The sequence below is a fragment of the Geotrypetes seraphini genome, chromosome 9, assembly GCF_902459505.1.
Source record: "Geotrypetes seraphini chromosome 9, aGeoSer1.1, whole genome shotgun sequence".
Taxonomy (NCBI): domain Eukaryota; kingdom Metazoa; phylum Chordata; class Amphibia; order Gymnophiona; family Dermophiidae; genus Geotrypetes; species Geotrypetes seraphini.
In genome coordinates, this window is record NC_047092.1 from 185312026 (window position 1) to 185335504 (window position 23479).

Sequence of the window (23479 nt, forward strand, 5' to 3'; positions counted from 1 at the left end):
GCCCTCGGAGGCCTCCTACTGCTCCTTATGCTCTCACTGGCTCTGCGTGCTATGCTCCCTCCCTCCCTCCCTGACCTTCCTTCGCCAATGCAGAGAGAACAATATGCAGGCAGTGTTTCGGGGAGTACCCTGGGGAGCCGTTCAATCCTGCCAGGCTACGGGATCAGGCTGCCACAGAAGGAGGGGGGGGGACTGTATTTAACACACTCCTTGAACTGCAGCAGGGATACTGGAGTTGAGAGCCTCCCTGCATCTCATAAGAGAAAGAAGGAGCAGTCCGTCCCCTCCCCCCCCCAGACTGCAGAGGACAGGGAAATAATCCCAGAAGACTGGGGGGTTCTTTGCTCACTCTTGCTCCATTGTCCCCCCCCTCCCACCCCCCGACTGTTTTATGCAGTGGGTTGCGTTGCAGGCAAATGGAAGGAATGAAAACCACATTCTTTGTGGCATAAGGTGGGAGAGGGTTCGTCTCACTTTGGAAGAAATGGAAGCATTGTGCCAGTCTGCTTTGCAGGGCGCTGAATGGATTTCACTTTTTAAGCAGGATCCTGCGCTTGGAAAAGCATCTTCCTACCCAAGAAAGCCCTCTGCCTGCAGTCTGCTGTGATGGCCGATGTGTGCTAGTGGGGAGAGCTTGCTCTTAGCCAGTCCTTGGCTGCATCCTGCTAGGTTTTTCAGAGCACTGATGCAGCCTGGCGTATGCAGGCACACCTTCAAGAGGCAAAGAGGTGGGGGAGGGCACGGGGCGCGTGCTTGGAATTTAAGCTGAAAGCTGCGTTTCTGTGTCGAGGTGGAGAGGGAGAAAATCCTGGGAGAGCAGGATGAGGCGGTCTTTCTCTGGCATTCAGTTATTTGCCCTCGTGTGACTGGAACTGATTCCCCTTCCACGGTTCTTGCCCTGGCTTCATCCGACGGCAGCCTCACTAATGCCCCCTCGGCTCCGGACACCATGGGGGAGAAGCCGGACTATCAGCGGCTGCCCAGTGAGGAGGAGGAAGAAACGGAGGAGGTACTGGCCACCCTTTAATGCCGCTTGTGTATTTTTAGTGCAGGGGGATGCTGCGGTCAGCTCAGCTCATGGGCCGCAAAACGTCCTCTGCATGTCTCCATGTTATTACGCTTGATATTGGGTGGAATGAGAGAGGGGATAACGTGGGCTGCAAAAGGTTCTGTAAATTGTTATAGTCCACTTTCTGTTCAGTACAGGTGCACCACAGTAAGTGGGTGGGTTGTTGGCATCTTCAGTGTAAAGGAGCGGCATGTGATGTGTGTACATGTTTCTGCTCCGTGTGATCTAACAGAACATGTGATATGTCCAATAGAGCATAGCTGTTGCATAGTACCAGGGTATCATACTTGCGTGCTCTCATGCCAGCTGTAGGGACTGGAGGCATTAGCACACAGCAGATGGTAGCTCTGATAAATACACAGCTTAGTGTGGTACACACTGATGATATAACACAAGCCTGCGTACAGCTTGCATGTTGGTGAGGGACAGTGTCGCTCGAGGCCTTTCGGTTCCCTGGGAGTTGTGCCGCAGTGTCCATCGTCCTGAGCCGAGTGCTAGGACTTGGCAGCTGCGTGCCAGGGAAGCTTTCCTGTATCAGCCAGGGCGACCTCTAGCCAAGCCTGAAAGGTTAGATTGGAAGAGTGTCCAGCCCGATGGCACATTGTGTCTAATAACCTCAGCAATGACCCCCGCAAGGTGTGGCATGAAAAGTGAATGTTGCTGGGTGACACCCAGAGGGTAAAATCCGGTCCGAGTACCAGCTTTTCCCTGTGGGTTCCCTAGTGGGTTCAGCTTGTTTGCTTCTGGACTTTTCCTTCCTCAATTGAATTACTCTTATATTCTCTTTTGGGGTTGTTTTTTTTGTTCTATATTTTTAGGTTTTATACCTTTGGTGCTGTTTGTGCATAAATTTCTAGAGCCTGGTGAAGTCAAGCTGGCTTTTCCCAGTCATTTGTGAGTTCTGATTTTAATAGCAGCATAAATGACAGCAAGAACTGTATATATATATATATATTTATTTTTTTTTAAATTTGTTATGCTTTCAGAATGTTGAATTGTGAAGGGCATCCAAGGGGTCAACAGAGATGAAACGGCCTTTGGCTCTTCCCTGTGTCCTGAGGATCTTACCTCATTAAGGCCCACGTCTGCTGCTTCTTCAGCCATGGAGGTGGTGGGACAGAGAAGTGCTGTGCGGTCTCTCTTTCTCTAACTACTAAGAGGCAGTGTTCAGCAGATCTAGGTTTTTCCCCGTCCTTAACTCAGGGGTGTCAAAGTCACTTCTCAAGGGCCGCAATCCAATCGGGTTTTCAGGATTTCCCCAAGGAATATGCATCAGATGTATTTGCATGCACTGCTTTCATTGTATTTGACATTAAATCAGTTCCAATCCAAATGGAAACAAAAATAAAACTTTTAGGGGTTATTATTGATAAAGATTTATCATTTCACGATCACATCAGTTCTATAATAAAAACTTGTTTCTATAAACTTCGTATCATTCGCTCATTGACTTCAATCCTACAGACCGAATCTATTACAATTCTGGTTCATTCCTTGATCATTTCTCATCTAGACTATTGTAATTCCCTCTTTAACGGTCTTCCACAAAAAGAAATCCGACGTCTTCAATTGATTCAAAATACAGCAATAAAACTCATTTATAAATTAGGAAAATATGATCACGTCACCCCAATCCTGAAAGATGCCCACTGGCTTCCTGTGGCCCACCGAATTACTTATAAAATTATTCTCCTGACCTTCAAAATAAAATCCTCCCATCTACCTTCATTTCTACATAAACTCCTCATTCCTCAATGTTCATCTCGTACCTTAAGATCCACAAATCAAAATCTTCTTCTGATCCCCTCCATTAAAAGCTTTTATTACACACGGAAAATAAATTTCTCTGTTACTGCCCCAATGCTATGGAACTCTTTACCACAACCTCTTCGTGATGAACAACAACTAGAAAAATTTAAAACAGGTTTAAAGACTTTCCTATTCCGTGATGCATTTATTTCTGTTTAGTATCTATCTCTCAGTCATCTTCAATCGTTCAACATCACAAATTTATTTTAACGACTTTTCCCTACCCAAATGTTGTTTTCCCATCCCCTCTTTCTCCCTTTTCTCTCAACATTGTAACTTTACCCTTCCATAAACCTCTTCCCTCACAATCAAGTTTGTCTAGTCTGTTTTAATATACACTATTTATACCTCTAAATGTAGAATATATTAACTCCCCTTCCCTACTTTATTTATATTTTTATTGTAATGTACACCGGCCAGATATTTATTTGATGGTCGGTATATTAAAACCTAATAAACTTGAAACTTGAAACATTTGACATCCCTGGTATAGATTATTAACCTTGATACACGAAGGGGTGCCAAGAAGTGGCATTGTATGCTAATAAATCTCATGCATATTCATTGGAGAAATCTTGAAAACCTGACTGGATTACGGCCCTCGAGGAGGGACTTTGACACCCCTGCCATAAACTGAGTCACCATGACTTTCTCTCTGCGTTTACCTAGGAAAGACTATTAAACATGGCCTGAAGTTCTCGCTACATCCATCCCGCGTCAAGCGCAATGTCTCTGGCTCTGTCTAGATGCATTTAGAGCCTCACACAGTACAATTCAATGTCTTGGATCCTGCAATTTTTCTTCATAGACTCAATGCGGCTCCCAGCAAGCGAGTTTAGAGCAGGGGTATCAAAGACCCTCCTCGAGGGCCGCAATCCAGTCGGGTTTTCAGGATTTCCACAATGAATATGCATGAGATCTATTTGCATGCACTGCTTTCATTGTATTTGAAATTTGACACCCCTGGTATAGATTATTAACCTTGATGCACGAAGGGATGCCAGGAAGTGGGGGCTGCTGACAAATCCCAGTGGCATTGACCATGCTGGGATTTGAACCCATGGACCACAGTTGCCGTAGCATGTTTAAATAACTTGAAAGAGCTCAGGGCTCTTTTCCTTGCAAAAGAGATGACAGGAGAGAACAAGTAAAAAAAAGTTCCACAGAGGACAAAAACAGTAAAATGCGGAGATGAGCCAGGGGTACAATATCTGCTTATTCATTTTGCTGTTGACCCAACACGGCTGTCAGGGGTCTTTGCTTTTAAGAGTCAGCAAACAATATGTCCACAAGCCTTAGCCTCTCATATAATCCAAGTCTTATTTGAATTTGATATTCTGCTCATAGAGAAATGTTTGAGCGGTTTACAATTTAGTAATAATTTTAGGTAAAGTTTTAGAGGAGTTGATAGTGGGATTAAAATAGGGAATAAGACAGGATAAGGGAGGGAAATACAATGGCCCACTCCACGATGATCTCCTATCAGACTATCCCTTCTTAACCTTCTGCAGCTTGGAGTCGCGTTGAAGGTGGGTGAATGACCCAAGAAGGGGTCATTCTATGCCAGATAGCAGAAGCAGTTCTTGCCAAGAGCTTTCTCAGCCTGCTTGTTCTTCCGTAAGGAAGTGGGATGGAAAAAACACATACATTAAACATCTCCTATCTTTCTGCACATGCTTCCATCTCCCTGCCACTTGCTCCAGTGCTGAGGACATGACTTCCTAGGAGTTGAGGTCAAGTACCAAGACCGCAAAAAGTCGCGAGAGACAGCCAGGGGGATAATGGTGTTGCTGGAGCTTTCTAGACTACGAAAGAGCGAGTCTGTGAAGACTTTCTGTTTCAATGAGGTTTAAAATTGTGTCACAGTATTTTGTTGGACCAATCGGCATCCCTCTGGAACCATCTCCCATCTCATTTAAGATGTAAATCGACTTTAGACAAATTCAAGGCCCGTCTAATGACCTGCCTCTTCGATGAGGCTTACAACCAATGAATGCCCTTCCTTTGTGTGTTGGCTCTTTTCTTCCTCTTTGAGGACAGAGTAAGAGTGGCTTGCTGTGCCGGTCAGACAGCTTCCTCTTCTTCCCTTTCCTATTCTGCCTGGCAAAGGATGACCCCTTCTTGGAGTCGTTCACCGACCTTCAACATGGCTCAAAGCAGCAGAAGGTTAAGGAGGGATAGTCTGGGAGGAGATTATCGTGGAGTTTCTCCCATGGTGAACTTCATGGAGTTAGGAGCAGGCATTGAGGACAGGGGGTGGGAGGGTGGGTGAGCAATTGTGCTGCAATTCCATTATCTACAGGCAGAGGGACCCAGCTCTCCCTCTTCCTCTTATCTTCTGGGGATTCCCACTGAAAGCAGGACCTGCATTCGTGGCTCCAAGGGTGTTTTCTCTCTCACGTAGCCAGATGACCAGGGCAAAATCTTGCTTATCCCACCCAGACTGCTAAGTTTTCATCAGTCTAATGGCAGCTTCTTCTGAAAGTCACAATTAAGGGCCTGAGTCGCTGAAGCTTTTCTCCCATCCTGTTCTCTCCAGGGTCCAACTCCCTGCTACGTCTCTGCTGCGTCTTATCTCATTCCCTGTGTTCTGAACCCCCCCCACCCCCACCCTTTCAAGCAGGCCCTTTCCTGTTTTCTCCTTATTGTAACGTTCTCTCGAGCGCACACCCCCCCGCCCCCCCATCCTCTTCTGACCTTCCTGTCGTCTGCTAAAATGTTACTTTGTTTTTTTTCTGGCTCTGATCCATTCATTTGTAGCATTGTTTAATATTCTTGTTTTTGGGATTATGATAAGAAAGTCAAAAACAACACAGAGCTGTTCTAGGGTAATGAATTAAGGCATCGCTCATCCTTTGTTGTGGCTAAGGAAAATAGATGCATTGTCTCCCCCCCCAATACAAATATATATTTAAGGTGAACCCCTAAGAAAATGTGAACTACAGAGTTGCACGGGGACAGAGATCCCACCGTTCCCCACCAGAATTCTGCCCATCCTCGCCAGAATGTCCTCCATCCCCACCCGCAGAATCCCCTCTGTCCCCCCCCCCTAAAAAGCAGCAATTACTTCTGACCATTTTGATTTTACTTTTAATTGAGTTTTACAGAAAATTCAAAACAAAAGTCAGACATCTGCCAGAACAGGCATAAAACCATTACCCCCTTCTCCCTCCCTCTCCCCAGTCGGGCGGGGTTGGCAAAAGCAACAAAATGCTATCCCAAAGAAGTAGATTTAAGGCAGAATTTGATGCCATTCTCTCCCCTTCCGCTCTTTTAAAGTTCCATATTTAATGTTGGTACCTGCTGGGCTGAAGCAGTTTAATGCAGGGTCGTCTGGCTCCGGAGCTGCCCAGTCTCTCCTCTGCACAGCCACAGTGAGTGGTGGCAGGCTTGAGCCAACGAGATTCTTGAGGGGAGGTCTCGCGCCAAGGCTCTGACCATCCACCAACCTGGGAGAAAGAGCTGGAGCTTGATGGGCAATCAGGAGCACTTCTACAAGGAAGTGCTCACGATTGGCCATTACGCTTCATCTCTGTCTCTCTGGTGCGCTTAGAGATCGAAGAAGCTTAGAGAGAGCATTGGAACATAGGTAGGCCGGCATTTCCAAGGGAATTCCAGAGAACTAGCGTCCATCCCTGCGGAGTCCCATGGACATGGGGGGGGGGGGATTCCCAGGGGGTTTCCACGATCCCCGTTCCCATACAGACCTCTAGAGTGACTACCATCTGGTGTTCATTAATGAGGGGGTTTAAAAATACCCTGAGATCCTGGCAAACATTTCCCCTCTGTTTGCCTCCAACTCCCCCTAGCCCAGCCTCTTCCTGCTCTCTGCTTAGTTGCTCCTTGTGCCTTTCCATGTTATAAGATTCAGGGGTTCAAGACATGGGGGGGGGGTAGGATGAGATATATGTCAATAATGAATGGCGTCATCTCTTGTCAAATGCCAGCTTAATAGTGAGAGGGTGTCGGTATAATGCTCAAGATGCCACCTTTTGTCCTTTGTGGCAGCCATGATGGATGGCATCTGTTTCCTCATAGGGCCTCTCCGCCCCTCCCCCCCCCCGGCACTCTTTCCTAACCACCCTGCCGCGCACATGCGCCCCTTCCCTTCCCCCATACCTCTTTCATTTTTCTGGCGTGAGCTGTACGGGGTGAGGGAAGGGCGCTAACGCCCCAGGTGACCCTCGCCCTCGCTACGCCACTGCTGGACAGGGCATATCTGACCAACTTTTGGTAGGGCTGTGGAGTCCGTCCACCAGACTTTCGACTCCAACTTCGCTGTTATTCTTTTGTCTGGCTCCAGCTCCTACTGTGTATAAGAACATCTAAGAAATATTTGATTAATTCCAAAAACATAGGCTAGAGCTAAGGATTCTCTAAGCTGAACCCAGCTTCTCTTGACTTGTTACGGTTTTAGCCCTCTTGGAAGTCTCTTCCATGCATGAAGAAGTGCTTTGTAATGTTACTCCTTTGATTCTCCGCTTGTTCTAATCTGGAACTTCGTTTCCAGTGAGAAATAATTCTTGTGGATTATTTCTGCCTTATGAATGTTGCCTTATGAATGTCCCACCGCCTCCCACCTTCCTGAGTGGGTTAAAATCTTGGCACCCCTCAAATTGCCTGTTGACACAACCTTCCCATTGTAGAAAGTTCAACACAACACTGTTTGGCAATTGTAATGGACAAATTACTCTATGCTGATTGTAAAGGCAATCCCCTCTTTATTACATACCTGTTAAAAAAGTTACAATTCAACACATGGTGGACCAGTTGGAGTCTATTGATACAGACTTAAAAGGGTTTCTTGAGGACTTGCAAGATTTAATACAGTCTCTAGAGCAGTGGTCTCAAACTCGCGGCCCGCCAGGTCCTATTTTGAGGCCTTTGGTCTCTTTATCATAATCACAAAAGTAAAATATGTCTCTTTAGCTATAAATGACAATATTATTATTAAGACTTAGCCAAAAGGAAAGATTTATAAACTAGACAGAGTTTTACCTCATTTCTTTAATAAGACATGAACTATTGCCAGTGGTTCCCAACCCTGTCCTGGAGGACCACCAGGCCAATTGGGTTTTCAGGCTAGCCCTAATGAATATGCATGAAGCAAATTTGCATGCCTATCACTTCCATCATATGCAAATCTCTCTCATGCATATTCATTAGGGCTAGCCTGAAAACCCGATTGGCCTGGTGCTCCTCCAGGACAGGGTTGGGAACCACTGAACTATTCTTTCTGAGGCCCTCCAAGTACCGACAAATCCAAAATGTGGCCCTGCCAAGCGTTTGCGTTTGAGACCCCTGGGCTAGGGCCACCCTGCTTCTTATGTTTCAGAGTGAAATCATGAAGCTTTATTTTCCAAATCAGAATATCTTATTTTGCGGAGCTAAGATACAGATTTTTCCCAATGGGGCAAGATCAACCCAACTGAGAAGGAAAGGCTTTTTTGCCTTAGAACTTCGAGTTGTGGAGATGGGGGGCTACTTTTTTCTTAACGTTTCCCTGCAAATGTTTAGTGACTTTTCAAAGTAAAGATGATATTTTGGGGGACCCTGTTCTGCTAACACAACTTCTTGATCAAAAATGATGATTTTGAGTTTTCTTTTGAGACAGCTGTTTTCTAAATGAGGGGTATATCATTAATAAGAAATTTATCTTTCCTTAGTATTTGTCTTTTATTATTTTTCCTTGTTGGAATTTCCTATTTAAACTATTAAGGGTTTGATTTCCATATCTTGTATGTTTCTTTTTGTAAACATTTATTTGAAAATTCAAAAAAAATAAAGGCAATCCCCTGTACAGAAGTGTAATAAGGAGGGTGGAGGGGGGGCAGTTCATCCCAGACAGCTGTCCTCTCCGCCCCCCCTGCATCCCTTCCCCGGCACTTCCCAACCTGCTGTTGCCCCAGCGTCGGCTCTAGCTCTGCCGCTGCTGCCTCTGTACACAATTATCCAGTTACAAGTGACTTATGGCTTCTGACACTCACATGCCGGATTTTTGACTTGATTTTTCCCCAATTCTCTTTACTCCCTGGCTAAGACGAGGTCCTCCTTTACTGACCAAAAGTGGATGGATGGATGGCTGCCTGGTAGAAATCCCACGCTACTGCGAGATTCTCAGGTCGTTGGCTGTGTTCCCTCTAAGCAGCCATTTGGAAGCTATTCTTTCTACTAAAAATGAGGGGTTCCAAAATACTTGCTGAAGAGGGGTCCAGTGCATATGGATGTCATGTTTCGCTGCTTCTGGTCATTCCAACTTCCAGTTAAGCGGAGGTAGCTAAACCTTTGGGATCCCGGGAGCACCATAGGAGGGAAATCCGATAAGGAGCAGTGTAGAGGCAGCTGGCTGGATGCCTGGGTTCCCCCAGTGTCCTGCCCGGATGAGGGGCCAGCTTTTGCTGGACAGAGGGAGGGAGAGAGTGTTATAAGCGCAGCTCCCAGGCCCACAGGAAATGAACCCTCCATCCTCTTGGCTGCGGGTCAGCTGCTCTTGTTTGGGAATCAGGGAGGACCAGATGCACCAGGCAGCTAGAGCAAGAAGCGGGGAGCTCCCGGACCTGTTCGGTGGCCGAGATGAGGCGCTTCCAGAGCCTAAGCAAGCCCTTTCGCTTCCTGGCCTCTTCTCCTCTTTACAAAGTAAGTGTGGCACTGCACAGCTCCCGGGGGCAGCCGAGGGGAGTCAGGAGGGGCTGCAGGTCATTTAGCAACGCTGGCCTCTAGCTTTCTCTCTGTTCTTGCATAATGTGTGGGGGGCTGGGGGGGGGTCCTCAATTTCAGTACCAGACCCCAGACACAAACAGGTACATTTGCTGCTCCATAGACAAAGCAAGCCCAGCAATAATCTGACGAGTGAAACTGTACTCGGATTCTGATGACATCCCAAATACACAGCCAGCACTTGGCATGGAGCAGAGTGACCATGCAGTATAGACGGGCTCCTCAACAGATGGGTGATCTGGCGCTGTCCCCTTTAGGGTGCGTAGCAAAGGACCAGGGCAGTACAAGCACAGGGAGTCCCTCTAGGGTGTGTAGCAAAGGACCAGGGCAGTAAATGCACAGGGAGTGCCCTCTAGGGTGCGCACCCTCAGTTTTGACTATGTCCAGAGAGTCTTCTAGGGTGCATGGTGAAAGACCAGGGCAATGCAAGCACAGGGAGTCCCTCTAGGGTGCGTAGCAAAGGACTAGGGAAGTGCATGCATTGGGAGTGCCCTCTAGGGTGCGCACCCTCAGTTTTGACTATGTCCAGAGAGTCTTCTAGGGTGCATGGTGAAAGACCAGGGCAATGCAAGCACAGGGAGTCCCTCTAGGGTGCGTAGCAAAGGACTAGGGAAGTGCATGCACTGGGAGTGCCCTCTAGGGTGCGCACCCTCAATTTTGACTATGTCCAGGGAGTGGTAACTTCCATTGGGTTTAACACTCCCAATAATTAAAAAAAGTTGTCTCCCATGCTTCTGAGGGCTAGGCCAGAGAGCTGAAGAAGAGGAGGGTCCAGTGATGATCTAGTTCCTTCCTGTCTCCTTTGTTTTCAGTTCTTCTGGTCCTCTTGTCCTTTCCCTGCTGTTGCTTGGCTGTTAGACTTCTTCGTTCATACTGTTTACTTGTCCCTCCACAACTGCCTCATTTAAAATGTTGCCTGAATGATTCGCAGTATAACAAACATGACTTGAGTAGTGCAGAATTTACCCCCCCCCCATGTAAGGGGGCAGAAACAGCCCATCTGCCTAAAGGGCCTAGAAACATGATGCAGTTCTAGAAGCCCAATATTTTGTGCCGAATACGAGCATGTAGCCGCATCTTTGGTGCCAGTACTTGGCATTTATGTGCCCAAGTGCTACAGTGGGTACTTTTCTGGAAGGTAAACGCCAAAATCATGTAAATATGTAATTCACGCATTGCATGGCACGCTAACTTAAACCGACCATTGACCCGCCGTAAGCTGGCGCGCCTACGTTTTCGCACGACCACCAGCCTTTCTGCTCGTTTTCTACATTGGCTTAGGTGCCCCCTGAAGCTGTTTTAGAATTGATGCCCTCGGCATCTGAAAGGCCAGTTAATCCTATGCCGAGGGCTTTGTTCTTAATGGCAAAGTCTCCGCTTAGAAAGGATTTCATCCAAGTCCTTTCGCTGTGAAATATTTTCAGCCACCGATTGGTTTTCTGGAATCTTTCTGCCTTTTGGTTTTAGCATTCGTCTTTCTCGTTCTCTGTTTTGGATTTCCAGTCAGAACCTGCCTCCACTGAGAAGTGACGAGCCTCTATTTAGCATAAGAGAGAGCGTGCCTGTTGTTCAGGGTTAGTCAGTCTGTCTGTCCTTCTGCACAGAGATTAAAACGGGAGAGAAGAGCAGTGAGCCTCTGGGAGGCTGGACCCCATCACCCAAACCGTGAAGAACCTGGTAGAGGCTGAATCCTGGGAGCCGCTGGGTGGTTATTTCCTCCTCATCTGCTCTGCCTGGACCAACTGCAGAAGAAGCTCTCAAGGACATGTCTCTTGCTCCCGCAGGGCCGATCTCACCATATGAGTTGCATAATTGCCCAGCTCATCCTGTGAGACAGCCTGCGGCCATATGAGATTATACATGCTTAACCACTTCTGCTGCTGCCGGTCTGGGTGGAGCATTTGAGGGGAAAGTTGGAAGACGGCAGTGTTAAAAATAACCACAATCTACTCTGCTGGACTGCAGCCTGAAGAGACAGCACGGGTGGGAAGGGTTTGGAGGGCTGAGAGAATGTGGGGGAAACTTTGCCCTTATGCCATGCACCTTGTCCTGCTTTCCCCCCACCCCCCTACAAACAGGTGCAGTCGAGTGCAAGCAGATGGACTGATTTCCTTTCACTGGCACTCACGCTGATTTTGCAACATGTGCTTAACAAAGTTATCGTCTGTTACAAATGAAGCATGGGGAAACCGTTTCCCATTACTGAAACATAGAAACACGATGGCCCATCCGGTCTGCCCGTCCGCAGAGAAATAATACACTCTCCCAGACCGATTTCACCCATTCCAAAGTGGTTTCTCGCTTGCTTGTGTATATTTTATGTACAGGGGTTGAGATGGAGGTGGTTAGTGGGCTGCGATGCGGAGCCGCCCTCTTGTCTCCAGGTCTCTGTCCTGTGTGCTCAGGTTCCAGTATCCGCTGCTGTTCCAGATGTTCGCATTCCTACAGAGCTCCCCCTAGCAGCTGGCCTCACAGTGCCTAGAACATTCCTTGCAAAAGCCGAATTCCTTTTGCCTTCAGCATCTGTTTTGGTTGATCTTGTTGTTTTTAGTAGTTAAACAAAAACAGTTCTGTCTTTTATTTTTTGTTTTAATCTGTGAAAGCCTTTTCCCTAAGGGTAGCCCGGCTACAGCTGTTTATTCCAGGGCCTATATGTCTATCCTTGGGGTTTCCTATTGTAGGGATATGTTTGCTGTCACAATGCCTGTTAGGTGTTGTCAGAAGCACTGTTTAATTTTTCATTTTGACAGGGGACATGCGATGAAGCTACTAAGTAGTAGATTTAAAACAAACCGGAGGACATATTTCTTCACACAACATGTAACTAAACTCTGGAATTCATTGCCGGAGAATGTAGTGAAATCAGTTAGCTTAGCGGGGTTTAAAAAAGGTTTGGATAATTTCCTAAAAGAGAAGTCCATAGGCCCTTACTGAGACTGCTCGGGAAAATCCACTGTTTATTCCTAGGATAAAGAGCATAAAATCTGTTTTTTTTCTTGGGATCTAGGTAGGTACTTGGGACCTGGGTTGGCCACTGTGGGAAACAGGATACAGGACTTGATGGACCTTCTGTCTGTCCCAGTATGGCAACTCTTATGTTTAGTAGAAATGAAATCTCCACTTTTAACTTGAAAGTGGGATGCGCTAATTCTATGCTGGGCGCTTACCACTTCCAAGAGTAAATTGAAAGCACGTTGCAAGCCCTGTGCTAAGCTACTGGGTGATTGGCAGCTGTGTGTGTGTAAGCAGGGCAGCGTCACCAATCATCTGGTAATATCCTTCCTCTAGCTCCTGCCAGCCTGCTTATTTGTGGCCAATTAAATGAAAGTAATTAATTAAAAGTTGGCAGCTTTCCTCCGTGCCTAGAACCTTTAGCCAGCTTATGCTTCTGGGGTTTCTCCTGGTGTCCTGGGCATTGGGCAGAGCCGTGATGTGATACCATATACTACCGATGTGTCAGCTCTCGTGTTTATAAATTAATACTGAAAATAGAACTGTAAATCCAAAGGGGAAAAAGAGAAAGCAGTGGCTCAGCATTCCAGCATTCCAAGGGCATAAACGTATTATTATCAGACTATAATAAACAATGAATAATTCTGACATATAATCAAATTATAAGCCTGAAACCATCAACAACAAAAATTAACACTTAACTGAAAGCAAAACAAAAAAAACCCTAATAGGTTCAAAAATAATTTAAAAAAACTCTGAAAATCAGAAAGACTCATAAATGGTATATTTTTGAATCCATTACTTTTTTTGATTTTGGACGATTTTAAAGTTGATAGTTTATTTTGCTTTTGCATATATTGATCTTTGAAATATATTTTCTGCTTATAGGCCCCTTTTATCAAGCCACATTAGAATTCCTATGAGCGTCGATAAGAGGGGCCAAAAGGGACTACGAGGAAAAAATTGCCAAGGAGGCGAAAAACTTCAAGCTGTTCTTTCGATATATTAAGGGAAAATGACCTGCGAAGGAAGAGGTGGGGCCAATGGAAAAAGGAAGTGCTAAAGAAGGACAAAGCCATAGCCGACAAACTGAACACGTTTTTTGCATCTGTATTTACAGAAGAAGATATACGCAACATACCGGAGGCTGACAGGCTATACCAAGGAAATGAAGACGGGAAATTGACTGAGTTGATGGTCAGTCTAGAAGAGGTATGCAGACAGATTGATAGGCTCAAGAGCGATAAATCCCCGGGACCGGCTGGCATCCATCCGAGGGTAATCAAGGAACTGAAAGGGGTTATAGCTGAACTGCTTCAACTAATAGCCAAACTATCGATCAAATCAGGAAGGATTCCAGAAGACTGGAAAGTGGCGAATGTTACGCCGATCTTCAAGAAAGGTTCAAGGGGAGATCCGGGAAACTACAGACCGGTGAGTCTGACCTCGGTACCGGGAAAGATGGTAGAGGCGCTGATAAAGGATCGCATCATTGACCACCTTGACGGACACAATCTGATGAGAACCAGCCAGCACGGCTTCAGTAAAGGAAGATCTTGCTTGACAACTTGCTGCACTTTTTCGACTGTCAAAAAATTGTGAGCCATGGGATTGAGGGTGAAATACATACGTGGATCAAAACCTGGTTGGCAGATAGAAAGCAAAGAGTGGGGGTAAATGGACAATACTCGGACTGGAAAAGCGTCACCAGAGGAGTGCTGCGGGGTTCAGTGCTTGGGCCTGCGCTCTTCAACATATTTATAAACGACCTGGAAATTGGAACGACAAGCAAGGTGATTAAATTTGCAGATGATACGAAGTTATTCAGAGTAGTAAAGACGCAGGAGGATTGCAAAGACCTGCAACAGGACATAAACACGCTCAAGACATGGGCTGCGATATGGCAAATGAAGTTTAACATGGACAAGTGTAAGGTGATGCATGTTGGTAACAAAAATCTTGTACACAAATACAGGATGTCTGGTGCTGTACTCGGAAAGACACCCCAGGAAAGAGACTTGGGAGTACTGGTCAATAAGTCGATGAAGTTGTCCGCACAATGTGCGGCAGCGGCGAAAAGGGCAAACAGAATGCTTGGAATTATTAAGAAGGGGATCACGAACAGATCGGAGAAGGTTATCATGCCGCTGTACCGGGCCATGGTACGCCCTCACCTGGAATACTGTGTCCAGCACTGGTCGCCGTACTTGAAGAAGGACACGGTACTGCTCAAAAGGATCTAAAGGGGCTGGAGGAGTTGTCATACAGTGAGAGATTAGAGAATCTGGGCCTCTTTTCCTTTGAACAGAGGAGATTGAGAGGGGACATGATTGAAACATTCAAGGTACTGAAGGGAATAGACTTAGTAGATAAGGACAGGTTGTTCATCCTCTCCAAGGTAGAGAGAACGAGAGGGCACTCTCTAAAGTTGAAAGGGGATAGATGCCGTCAAGTAAAGAAGTTCTTCTTCACACAGAGAGTGGTAGAAAACTGGAACGCTCTTACGGAGTCTGTCATAGGGGAAACACCCTCCAGGGATTCAAGACAAAGTAGATAAAGACAGGTTGTTCACCCTCTCCAAGGTAGGGAGAATGAGAGGGCACTCTCTGAAGTTAAAAGGGGACAGATTCCGTACAAACGTAAGGAGGTTCTTCTTCACCCAGAGAGTGATGGAGAGCTGGAATGCTCTTCCAGAGGCTGTCATAGGGGAAAACACCCTTTAGGGATTCAAGACAAAGTTAGACAAGTTCCTGCTGAACCAGAACGTATGCAGGTAAGGCTAGACTCAGGCACTAGTCTTTGACCTTAAGGCCGCCACATGAGCGGACTGCTGGGCACGATGGACCACCGGTCTGACCCAACAGCGGCACTTCTTATGTTCTTATGTTATGTTTACTGCAGTGGCTGGCGATAAAAAAAACCCTAACGCGGCTTGATAAAAGGGGGCCATAATTTGATTAAGCTGCTGACATCGGAGTTTCAGTAGGTTTTGTGTATTTTTCTAATTAAATGGTCTGGTGCAAGTCATTGATTATGTGTGATAATTATTCATCAGTAATTATGGTCCAGTAATAAATATTTGCACATTTGAACACTCTCTTTCTTGTTTACCTCCCCCCCCCATTTAACCAAACCCCGCAAGGGGTTTTTAGTGCCTGCTGGCACGCTGAATGCCCAGCGTCACAGCAGTGGGGGTTTGTGCGGTTTTCATCAAAGGGGAAATGCTAACACTGTAGTGAATTTAGGCTGTGTTTTGTTTTTTTTTTTATAAAGGAAAGTAGTAATTTACTTTAGAGGGGCTTTTACAAAGCCGAAGTAGCTGACTTAGTAAAAGACCCCCTTGGTTTATAAAATATAAGCCTAACTGGTGAACTATTATTTGATGTTTATGTTTAGATATATTTGGTGGGAAGGATTATTGGTGCTTTTTAATGTTTTGTTTTCATTCTTTTTTGTGATTTTGTAAACCATTTTCAATGAGGTTATAAATGTGAGTAAATAAATACAGAAATATAATTTAGACCTAGAGCTTGTGCCAAAATTCCAGCTTCTAAAAAGCCACCCTGGCAGCTACCAGATGGCAAAAGGCCTGAAGCCCTTTAAATTTCTATGGGCAGTTACCACAGCGGCAGCCTCGAAAGGGGGAGGATAGTGTTCTGTAAAAAAGGCGCATTTGAGTCCCACCCAGATTCTGCCTGAGTGTACGCCATCCGTCAAATGTGTGCTATCTAAGATAATGCCCGTATTTGGTGGAGTGTATAAATGCCATTATTTAAAATATTTAGGTGCGCAATAGAGAATGACACGGTGACAAAATTCATCACCGTTCCCGTCCCCGTGGATAACCGCGGGAAACTATCTTCATGTCATTCTTTAAGGAGAGAGGGAAGAATCAGAGTATGAATGTCCACAACCACTGACCTGCAAGCTTTGCTTTGAAGAATGCTGGTGTAGAAGGACCGAGGTTGAAATAGACACTAGAAAATGACATGGGATTAATTCCTGCAGTTATCTGTGGGGACGGGAACGGTGATGCATTTTGTCACCGTGTCATTCTCTAGTGCGCAATTAATGCTTAAATCATTCATTCGTTCATTCAATTTTCTATACCGTTCTCCCAAGGGAGCCCAGAATGGTTTACATTAATTCACAATCTTTTCTTGTACCTGGGGTAATGGGGAGGATTCAGTGACTCACCCAGGGTCACAAGGAGCTTTGTGGATTTGAACCAACAACCTCAGGATGCTGAGGCTGTACCTGAAAGCCTAATACCATCTAATATAGGAGGGGTGGGTACGAGGGGCTCATTTTATCCTCTCTCTCCTCAGAGACTGAGCATGCAATCGGATGAGGGCTCGGAGTGGCTCCTGGAACTTCTGACCGAGGTGCAACTGCAGCAGTATTTCCTGCGCATTCGTGATGACCTCAACGTCACCCGCCTCTCCCACTTCGACTATGTCAAGAATGAAGACCTGGAAAAGATTGGCATGGGCCGGCCAGGTATCTTTTTTTTTGGGGGGGAGGGGCTGTTATATATATGCAGGCATGAAAAATCGAGCTGAGACCTCAGCTTGTTTTGGTTTTTATCTTTTAATTTAAGCATTTTTATACCACTTATAGCCTATGGGGTCTACATTCAGGTACTCAGTGGTATTCTCCATTGGAAACTGGCAGCTGTTCATTACCTGCTGTAGGGGGCAGTCACAGGCTTGTCTGACAGAGGCTCTGGACGGTGGCATTATAGCTTGTAGCATTGTGTCTGGAGTGGCAAAGGTGTGTTTTGTGTAATTAGGTGTCAGTACTGGCTTTGGACACAACTCAGGGGGAGTGAGTTCACCACTTTGCCCTCAAGTGGTGGTGGGGGTTTTTTTTTTTCTTATAAATGATGATCTGGGTAAGATTTTCCGAGAGTACGCTGAAAAGAATTTCATGCAGGGGCAGCAATTTGTGACGGTGATTGTGTCCTCTTGAGTTTGTGCTTGGCACTGTCCTGGCGTAAGGGATCCCCAGGCCTTTGTGTCTAAGGGGGAAGGCATGATTGTACGTGGGCCGTTGCATACCACAGTCTTAACTCTTTCACTTCCACAGGCCCCCTGTATAACATCATTGGTCTCTTGCTGTATGTGCTGATTACATGAGGATGATCGATCTCTGCAAGTGCTCTTACGTAATGTAATCTGCTCTCAGCTAGACCTGAAAAATGATTCACAGGGAGACCCTTTCAAAAGAAGGCTCTGATAGGAATTGGAAAGTGATTCTGTGGGCTTAAAATGTTGGATGAATCAATGGGGAAAACAGTGGCATCGAGGTTGAGCTGGGGACACCGATAGCAAGGCTGAAAACCGAACCAACACACAGAGCTCAGTGCAAGTATACCCTCGCCCAGTGTATCGCAAACTGTGTGTCTCCTGAGATTTTTGGAGTGCCGCGACACAGTGGGGAGGAGGAGAGGCACATCCTGTAGGAAGTCAGCCAGTGCTGATGACTCTCCTCCTCTCCCCTCCCGGATGTGCCTCCACACACTTCTGGGTGCCTTCCGGCCAGGGCACTGGATTTCATGTGCCGCCGGCCAGAGAGATTGCGAGACACTGCCCTAGACATATGACAGAGCAGTGAGGGAGGGTTTTGCGGAGTCTGGTGCAAACAAGATCTCAAAAAACCAAAAGAAAATATATATATATCAACAAAAGTTATATAATACAAAAATAGTTGATAAGATTAAAAAAGTCTTGGATAAATCACCATTGGATAGTACGTGGCACTTCAGGAAAAATCAAGAAAACACTCCAAAGAGTAAAGGAGAAAAATTAACAAAGAGGCTTAATTATCCCTCCGAATGACCAAAAGCCCCGGGCAGGTATTCATGAGTGACTAGCACTTAGACCAACGTCTAAATGAATCCTGCCCCGTACATCATATAACCTTTAATAAATAAATATAAAGTGCAAACAAGATCTAACAGCCGCTGAGTGTACACTCATCACAGAACCTCGCACGGTTCCTTATAAAACAGTTCCCAGGGCAAGCTTGTCCCGGACGCATGACAGAGCCGTGAGGGAGGAATCGCAGATGTAGAGCTACTGAGAGGGAAAGTTATAGACGTGGGCCACCGTTAACCCAAGTTATTAGTAACTAGGTCTCGCTGCCTAAAATAGCACGAGATAGTGGTAATATAACCCATCTTAACAATAGGCGACATTGATAACTTCCTCCCTTAGTGGGAAGAGTTTCAGTCTTTGGTAACCAGAGTTTATATTGTGATGTCATAATGCCCCATTCCACCAATAAGAGCCAACCTCAAAAGTGATGTCACAGTGGCTTGATTGTCCTTTACTTGCCTCACCTTTATCACATGTACCAGTGATTTAGATTTCTAGAGAAATTCCTTTTTTCTTTAATTAAGGGGGGAATCGTCAATGTAGACACTGTTAACCCCAATTATTAGTAACTAGGTCTCATTGCCTAAAATAACATATTTTAACGGTAGCCCAAGTTGATATCTTCCTCCCACCCCCACCCCCTCCCCTAGGACCTTGCACTTTTCCTCACAAACAGTTCCCCTGTAGCTGATTTCGGGGAGCCTGGGACAGGCTTCTCGGGGTGTTAAATTAACGTTCTCTTGTTCCTACAGGTCAAAGGCGGCTGTGGGAGGCAGTAAAGAAGAGACGGGCCATGTGTAAGCGCAAGTCCTGGATGACTAAAGTACGTCTCCTCTTTCTTCTTCGCTTGCTTCACGTGGCGCATGCTGGAGAGGGTGCATTATGGCTCCTAAGTGGCTGCTGGGTTGAAGCAGAAAGAGTGAGGTTATGCTGACGTAGCTAATGTATCCCTCAACAAAAAAGAAGGCACAACCCCATGTAAAGCAATGCAAAAGGACAAACGAGGGGAAGGGACTCACCCTCAAGGACAATCAATTTATTGAAAACATAGAAATGCTAAAAGCATAGACACGTAAATAGCTTGAACATAAGGCTCCATAAAGCTTGCCTTGAGGTTGACGTGTGGCCTCCCTCCCTTCCCCACTTGTGCTCTTATAGCTCACACACTGGATCCTGATTGGATAGTTGACACAGTGGTGTGTGTGAGACCTTTTCAAAACCTGAGTATTTGGTCTTAAGAATGTGTGAAAACATTTGGGGGGGGGGGGGGGGCTTTCATATTGCGCGCATTTGGAGTGGTGTTTGGGGGGAGGGGGAGGTTAAAGGCAGGGGAAGAATACAGTTCGGAATTTTCAATTGTACCTGTGTTATTTTTTCTACCCCCCCCCCTCAGAGCTGGATGCAAAAGTAGGAGCACAAAACCCAGTAGTGTTTAAGGTTACATACAATGTGTCCCTGCTCCTTGGAGTTTACTGGACCAAGAGCATCTTTCTATCCCTCCCTCCCATCCCTTGTGCAGCAGAACCCTTGAGAACCTGCTGAACCCCCGCTAACCCTCCATCCTTCCCTCCCATCTGAACCCCGCCAACCGCAAGCCCAACATACCTCCCTCCAGAGCAGGCTGCTTCATGGCCTCTCGTCAGGGCCTTCCGTGTCCCGTGTTACTGATGGCATCATCAGTGATGTGACAGAGGGAATTCTCCAACGAGAGAAAGCCGTGAAGCAGCCTGCTTAGAGTGCTGCCGGCCCGATGCTGCTCTGGAGGGAGGTATGTAGGGCTTGTGGTCAGCGGGCCAGAATAAAAAACTAAATGGGACGGATATGGCCCATGGGCCGTAGTTTGCGCATGTCTGCTCTAAGCGAGCACATGAGGCAGTGGGAGATCATAACGTGTGCAAGCTCACAAAGGGCGTCAGTGGAATTAATCAACATTTTGCATGCTTCTTAGTATAAACAGGAGTGGGACCAGTGCAAAGAACAGTGATGCTGTTCTATTCTGCACCCGGCCTCTGGCTGCGGCAAATGCCACAGGATTTATTTTGCGATGGTTTGTGGTTTAAGTGACCTCAGAGCACTAACTGCCAAGTGGAAGGGCCCCAATTCTATCTCGGGACTGGGTCTTTCACTCCCCGGGTTAGCCAGGACTAGGGATGCCATAGAAGTCCATGGGCCCCCCCCCCCCCCCCAAGGGCTAGAGACGTCATTTCTGAAGAGAGTCACCTAGTGGCTGCATTGAAGGCCCAGAATCGCATGACCCCTGGCCTAGGACTGACACTGAGGTGACTACATTAGATACACTGAGGGGAGGGGGAAGGATATTTGGGTAGTTGCACAGGAAGGTTCAAGACGGGTTTCTGATCAAGCTGGAGGCTCAGAGAAGCAGAATAAATCCTCCTCTAAACCGTGCGACTGACTCCTTGGCCTTCCTTCTGTTATATACTCGTGCCCGCTTGACACGTTCCCCTCTTTGCCACACCCTTTCCTCTCTGTATGTTCCAAGGCAGTATCTCACTTCCCCTCGGAGCAGGAGCGAGGACTCATCTGCTTGTGTGTTCCTGTGCGCAGTGGCTTGGTGAGGGCGAGAGGCACCTGGGGCAGTGGTGCCCCTCCCCTGTCCTCGCCCCCACTCCTTCTCTGATTTACCCCCCCTCCCACCGCGAGCAACAAGAACTTCATCGTGTTCCTGGTGACCCCGTTGGCTCTCCCTCTGAGGTCACTTCTTATGCGTGGCACCCGGAAGTGATGTCAGCGGGAGAGACGACGCGGTAGCGAGGAGCACGTTGAAGGTGTTGCTTATGGCGGTGAACAACCGGAGGTACAGGGGAAGGGAGGAGTGGGAAGAGGCGGGGGGCAGAGAGCAGGACCCCCCTTACTATTTGACTGCTTCTGTTAAATAAGAAGATGAAATGAATTCTCAATGCTTTCACTGCCGATTCTGTTCTTGGCTAGTCAAGCTCTCGCTATTCCACCCGGCTCTCCTGTCGCCTGACACACAGGAGCGCTTTTCTGTCCTTAGCTCCGATCTTGCTCCTTGCGTTCCATCTCGTTTTACATTTTCAGGCTCCCCACGCTCTTCCCTACATCCTTCAGCACTTTCTTCTCCTTATAGACCAGGGGTGTCAAAGTCCCTCCTCGAGGGCCGCAAATTAATCCAGTCGAGTTGTCAGGATTTCCCCATTGAATATGCATGAGATCTATTTGCATGCACTGCTTTCATTGTATGCTAATAGATCTCATGCATATTCATTGGGGAGATACTGAAAACCCGACTGGATTGCGGCCCTCGAAGACCGACTTTGACACCTGTGGCCTAAGGCATGCATTATTCCTGGGTGCATGTGTTGCTTGGGGAGTTGGAGTAGGAGTAGTGTGTATACAGGGGATTTTTGCACAACCAGGTAGGAAGTGGATTTTTCTAGCACACACATTTTGTAGCTGCTTCAAGGGGGAACCAGTGCTAGTTGGTTTTCTTTAAGACGGGCATAAAGTTACACCTGCCCAGATGGAAATTCCACGGGCTACTTAAAAATTGTGTTGAAATGGGACGGACTTGTAAATGCGGTTGCAGCTATGTGTGCTGATTGCTGAATAAACAAATCCCAGCCCCCCTTTTCCTTCCTGGCGCTGGTAGTCTGCAAGATCGTTTTGCCCTGACACTAGGCTTTCATTTGTTTGGCTACAGGGCGCTGTGTCACCTGTCACCTCTTGGTTCTCGCTGCCACAGGTGTTCAGCGGGAAGAGGCCAGAGCTGGAGCTGCAGCCTCAGCCCCAAAGCACGTTCCGGAAAGCAGACACCTCCCCTCCCCCTGCGGAGGGGCAGCAGGTGGCGCTCACGTGCCTCATCAGTGAGAAGGACCTTGCCCTGTTTGAGAAGCTGGGGGATGGCTCCTTTGGGGTGGTGCGACGTGGGGAATGGTGCACCCCAACTTCAAAACTGGTAAGTAGGATGTGGAGCCTTTGTGAACTTTTTCTAAACCGCCTATAACTAAGCAGTTTACAAGTAAAACATTCACAATGGTTCAGAGACAGTGAAATCACTTAATAGCATAAACCACTCAGGATATCATCAAAAACGGGAAGAAATTATCGGTTGTCAGTCTTCATTAAGGGCTCCTTTTACGCACCGGATTAGTGCGCGCTAGCCGAAAATCTACTGCCTGCTCAAAAGGAGGCAGTAGCGGCTGGCGCACATGGCCCTAACGCGCCTTCTTAAAAGGAGCCCTAAGTTCAGGTTACCTTTATCTACTAACAAAATTTCAGAGAAAATGTCTCTAACATTTTTCTCAACTGCAAACGATCAGAACAGGGAGGGAATTACATATTTTTACTCCCGCCACGGACACACTTGCCATTCTAGATTTAGCATACCGAACAGTTTTCTCCTTCATAGACCTCGGATTCCTCCTTGGCTGGTTCATCTCCCACAGAGCTTGAAAATCCAGACTCTGATGTACTTTTGATAACAATTTCAAGCAAACCCTCTGGGACTCTTATTGGAGAAATTGGGCCTCTTCTCCCTTGAAAAGGGGAGACTGAGAGTGGACATGATTGAAACATTCAAGATACTGAAGGGAATAGACGTAGTAGATAAGGACAGGTTGTTCATCCTCTCCAAGGTAGGGAGAACGAGAGGGCACTCTCTAAAGTTAAAAGGGGATAGATTCCGTACAAACATAAGGAAGTTCTTCTTCACCCAGAGAGTGGTGGTAAACTGGAATGCTCTTCCGTAGTCTGTCATAGAGGAAAACACCCTCCAGGGATTCAAGACAAAGTAGATAAAGACAGGTTGTTCACCCTCTCCAAGGTAGAGAGAACGAGAGGGCACTCTCTAAAGTTAAAAGGGGATAGATTCCGTACAAACATAAGGAAGTTCTTTTTCACCCAGAGAGTGGTGGTAAACTGGAATGCTCTTCCGTAGTCTGTCATAGAGGAAAACACCCTCAAGGGATTCAAGACAAAGTAGATAAAGACAGGTTGTTCACCCTCTCCAAGGTAGAGAGAACAAGAGGACACTCTCTAAAGTTAAAAGGAGATAGATTCCTTAGAAACGTAA

The 23479-nt window shown here is 46.7% G+C and overlaps 1 protein-coding gene across 11 annotated transcripts in view; it reads left to right on the forward strand.

Moving 5' to 3' along the window:
- TNK2 (tyrosine kinase non receptor 2) overlaps positions 1–23479 on the forward strand; it is a 139136-nt gene that overhangs the window by 46237 nt on the left and 69420 nt on the right. For 6 of the 11 annotated variants that reach the window (XM_033958339.1, XM_033958345.1, XM_033958347.1 and 3 more), the window contains 3 exons: positions 16876–17047; positions 19179–19249; positions 22109–22363. In XM_033958339.1, coding sequence (XP_033814230.1) covers positions 16876–17047; positions 19179–19249; positions 22109–22363 — 498 coding nt within the window. Of the gene's footprint in view, positions 1–424; positions 1010–9407; positions 9515–16875; positions 17048–19178; positions 19250–22108; positions 22364–23479 lie in introns of those variants that run through there. The other 5 variants (XM_033958338.1, XM_033958337.1, XM_033958340.1 and 2 more) reach the window with 5 other exon arrangements.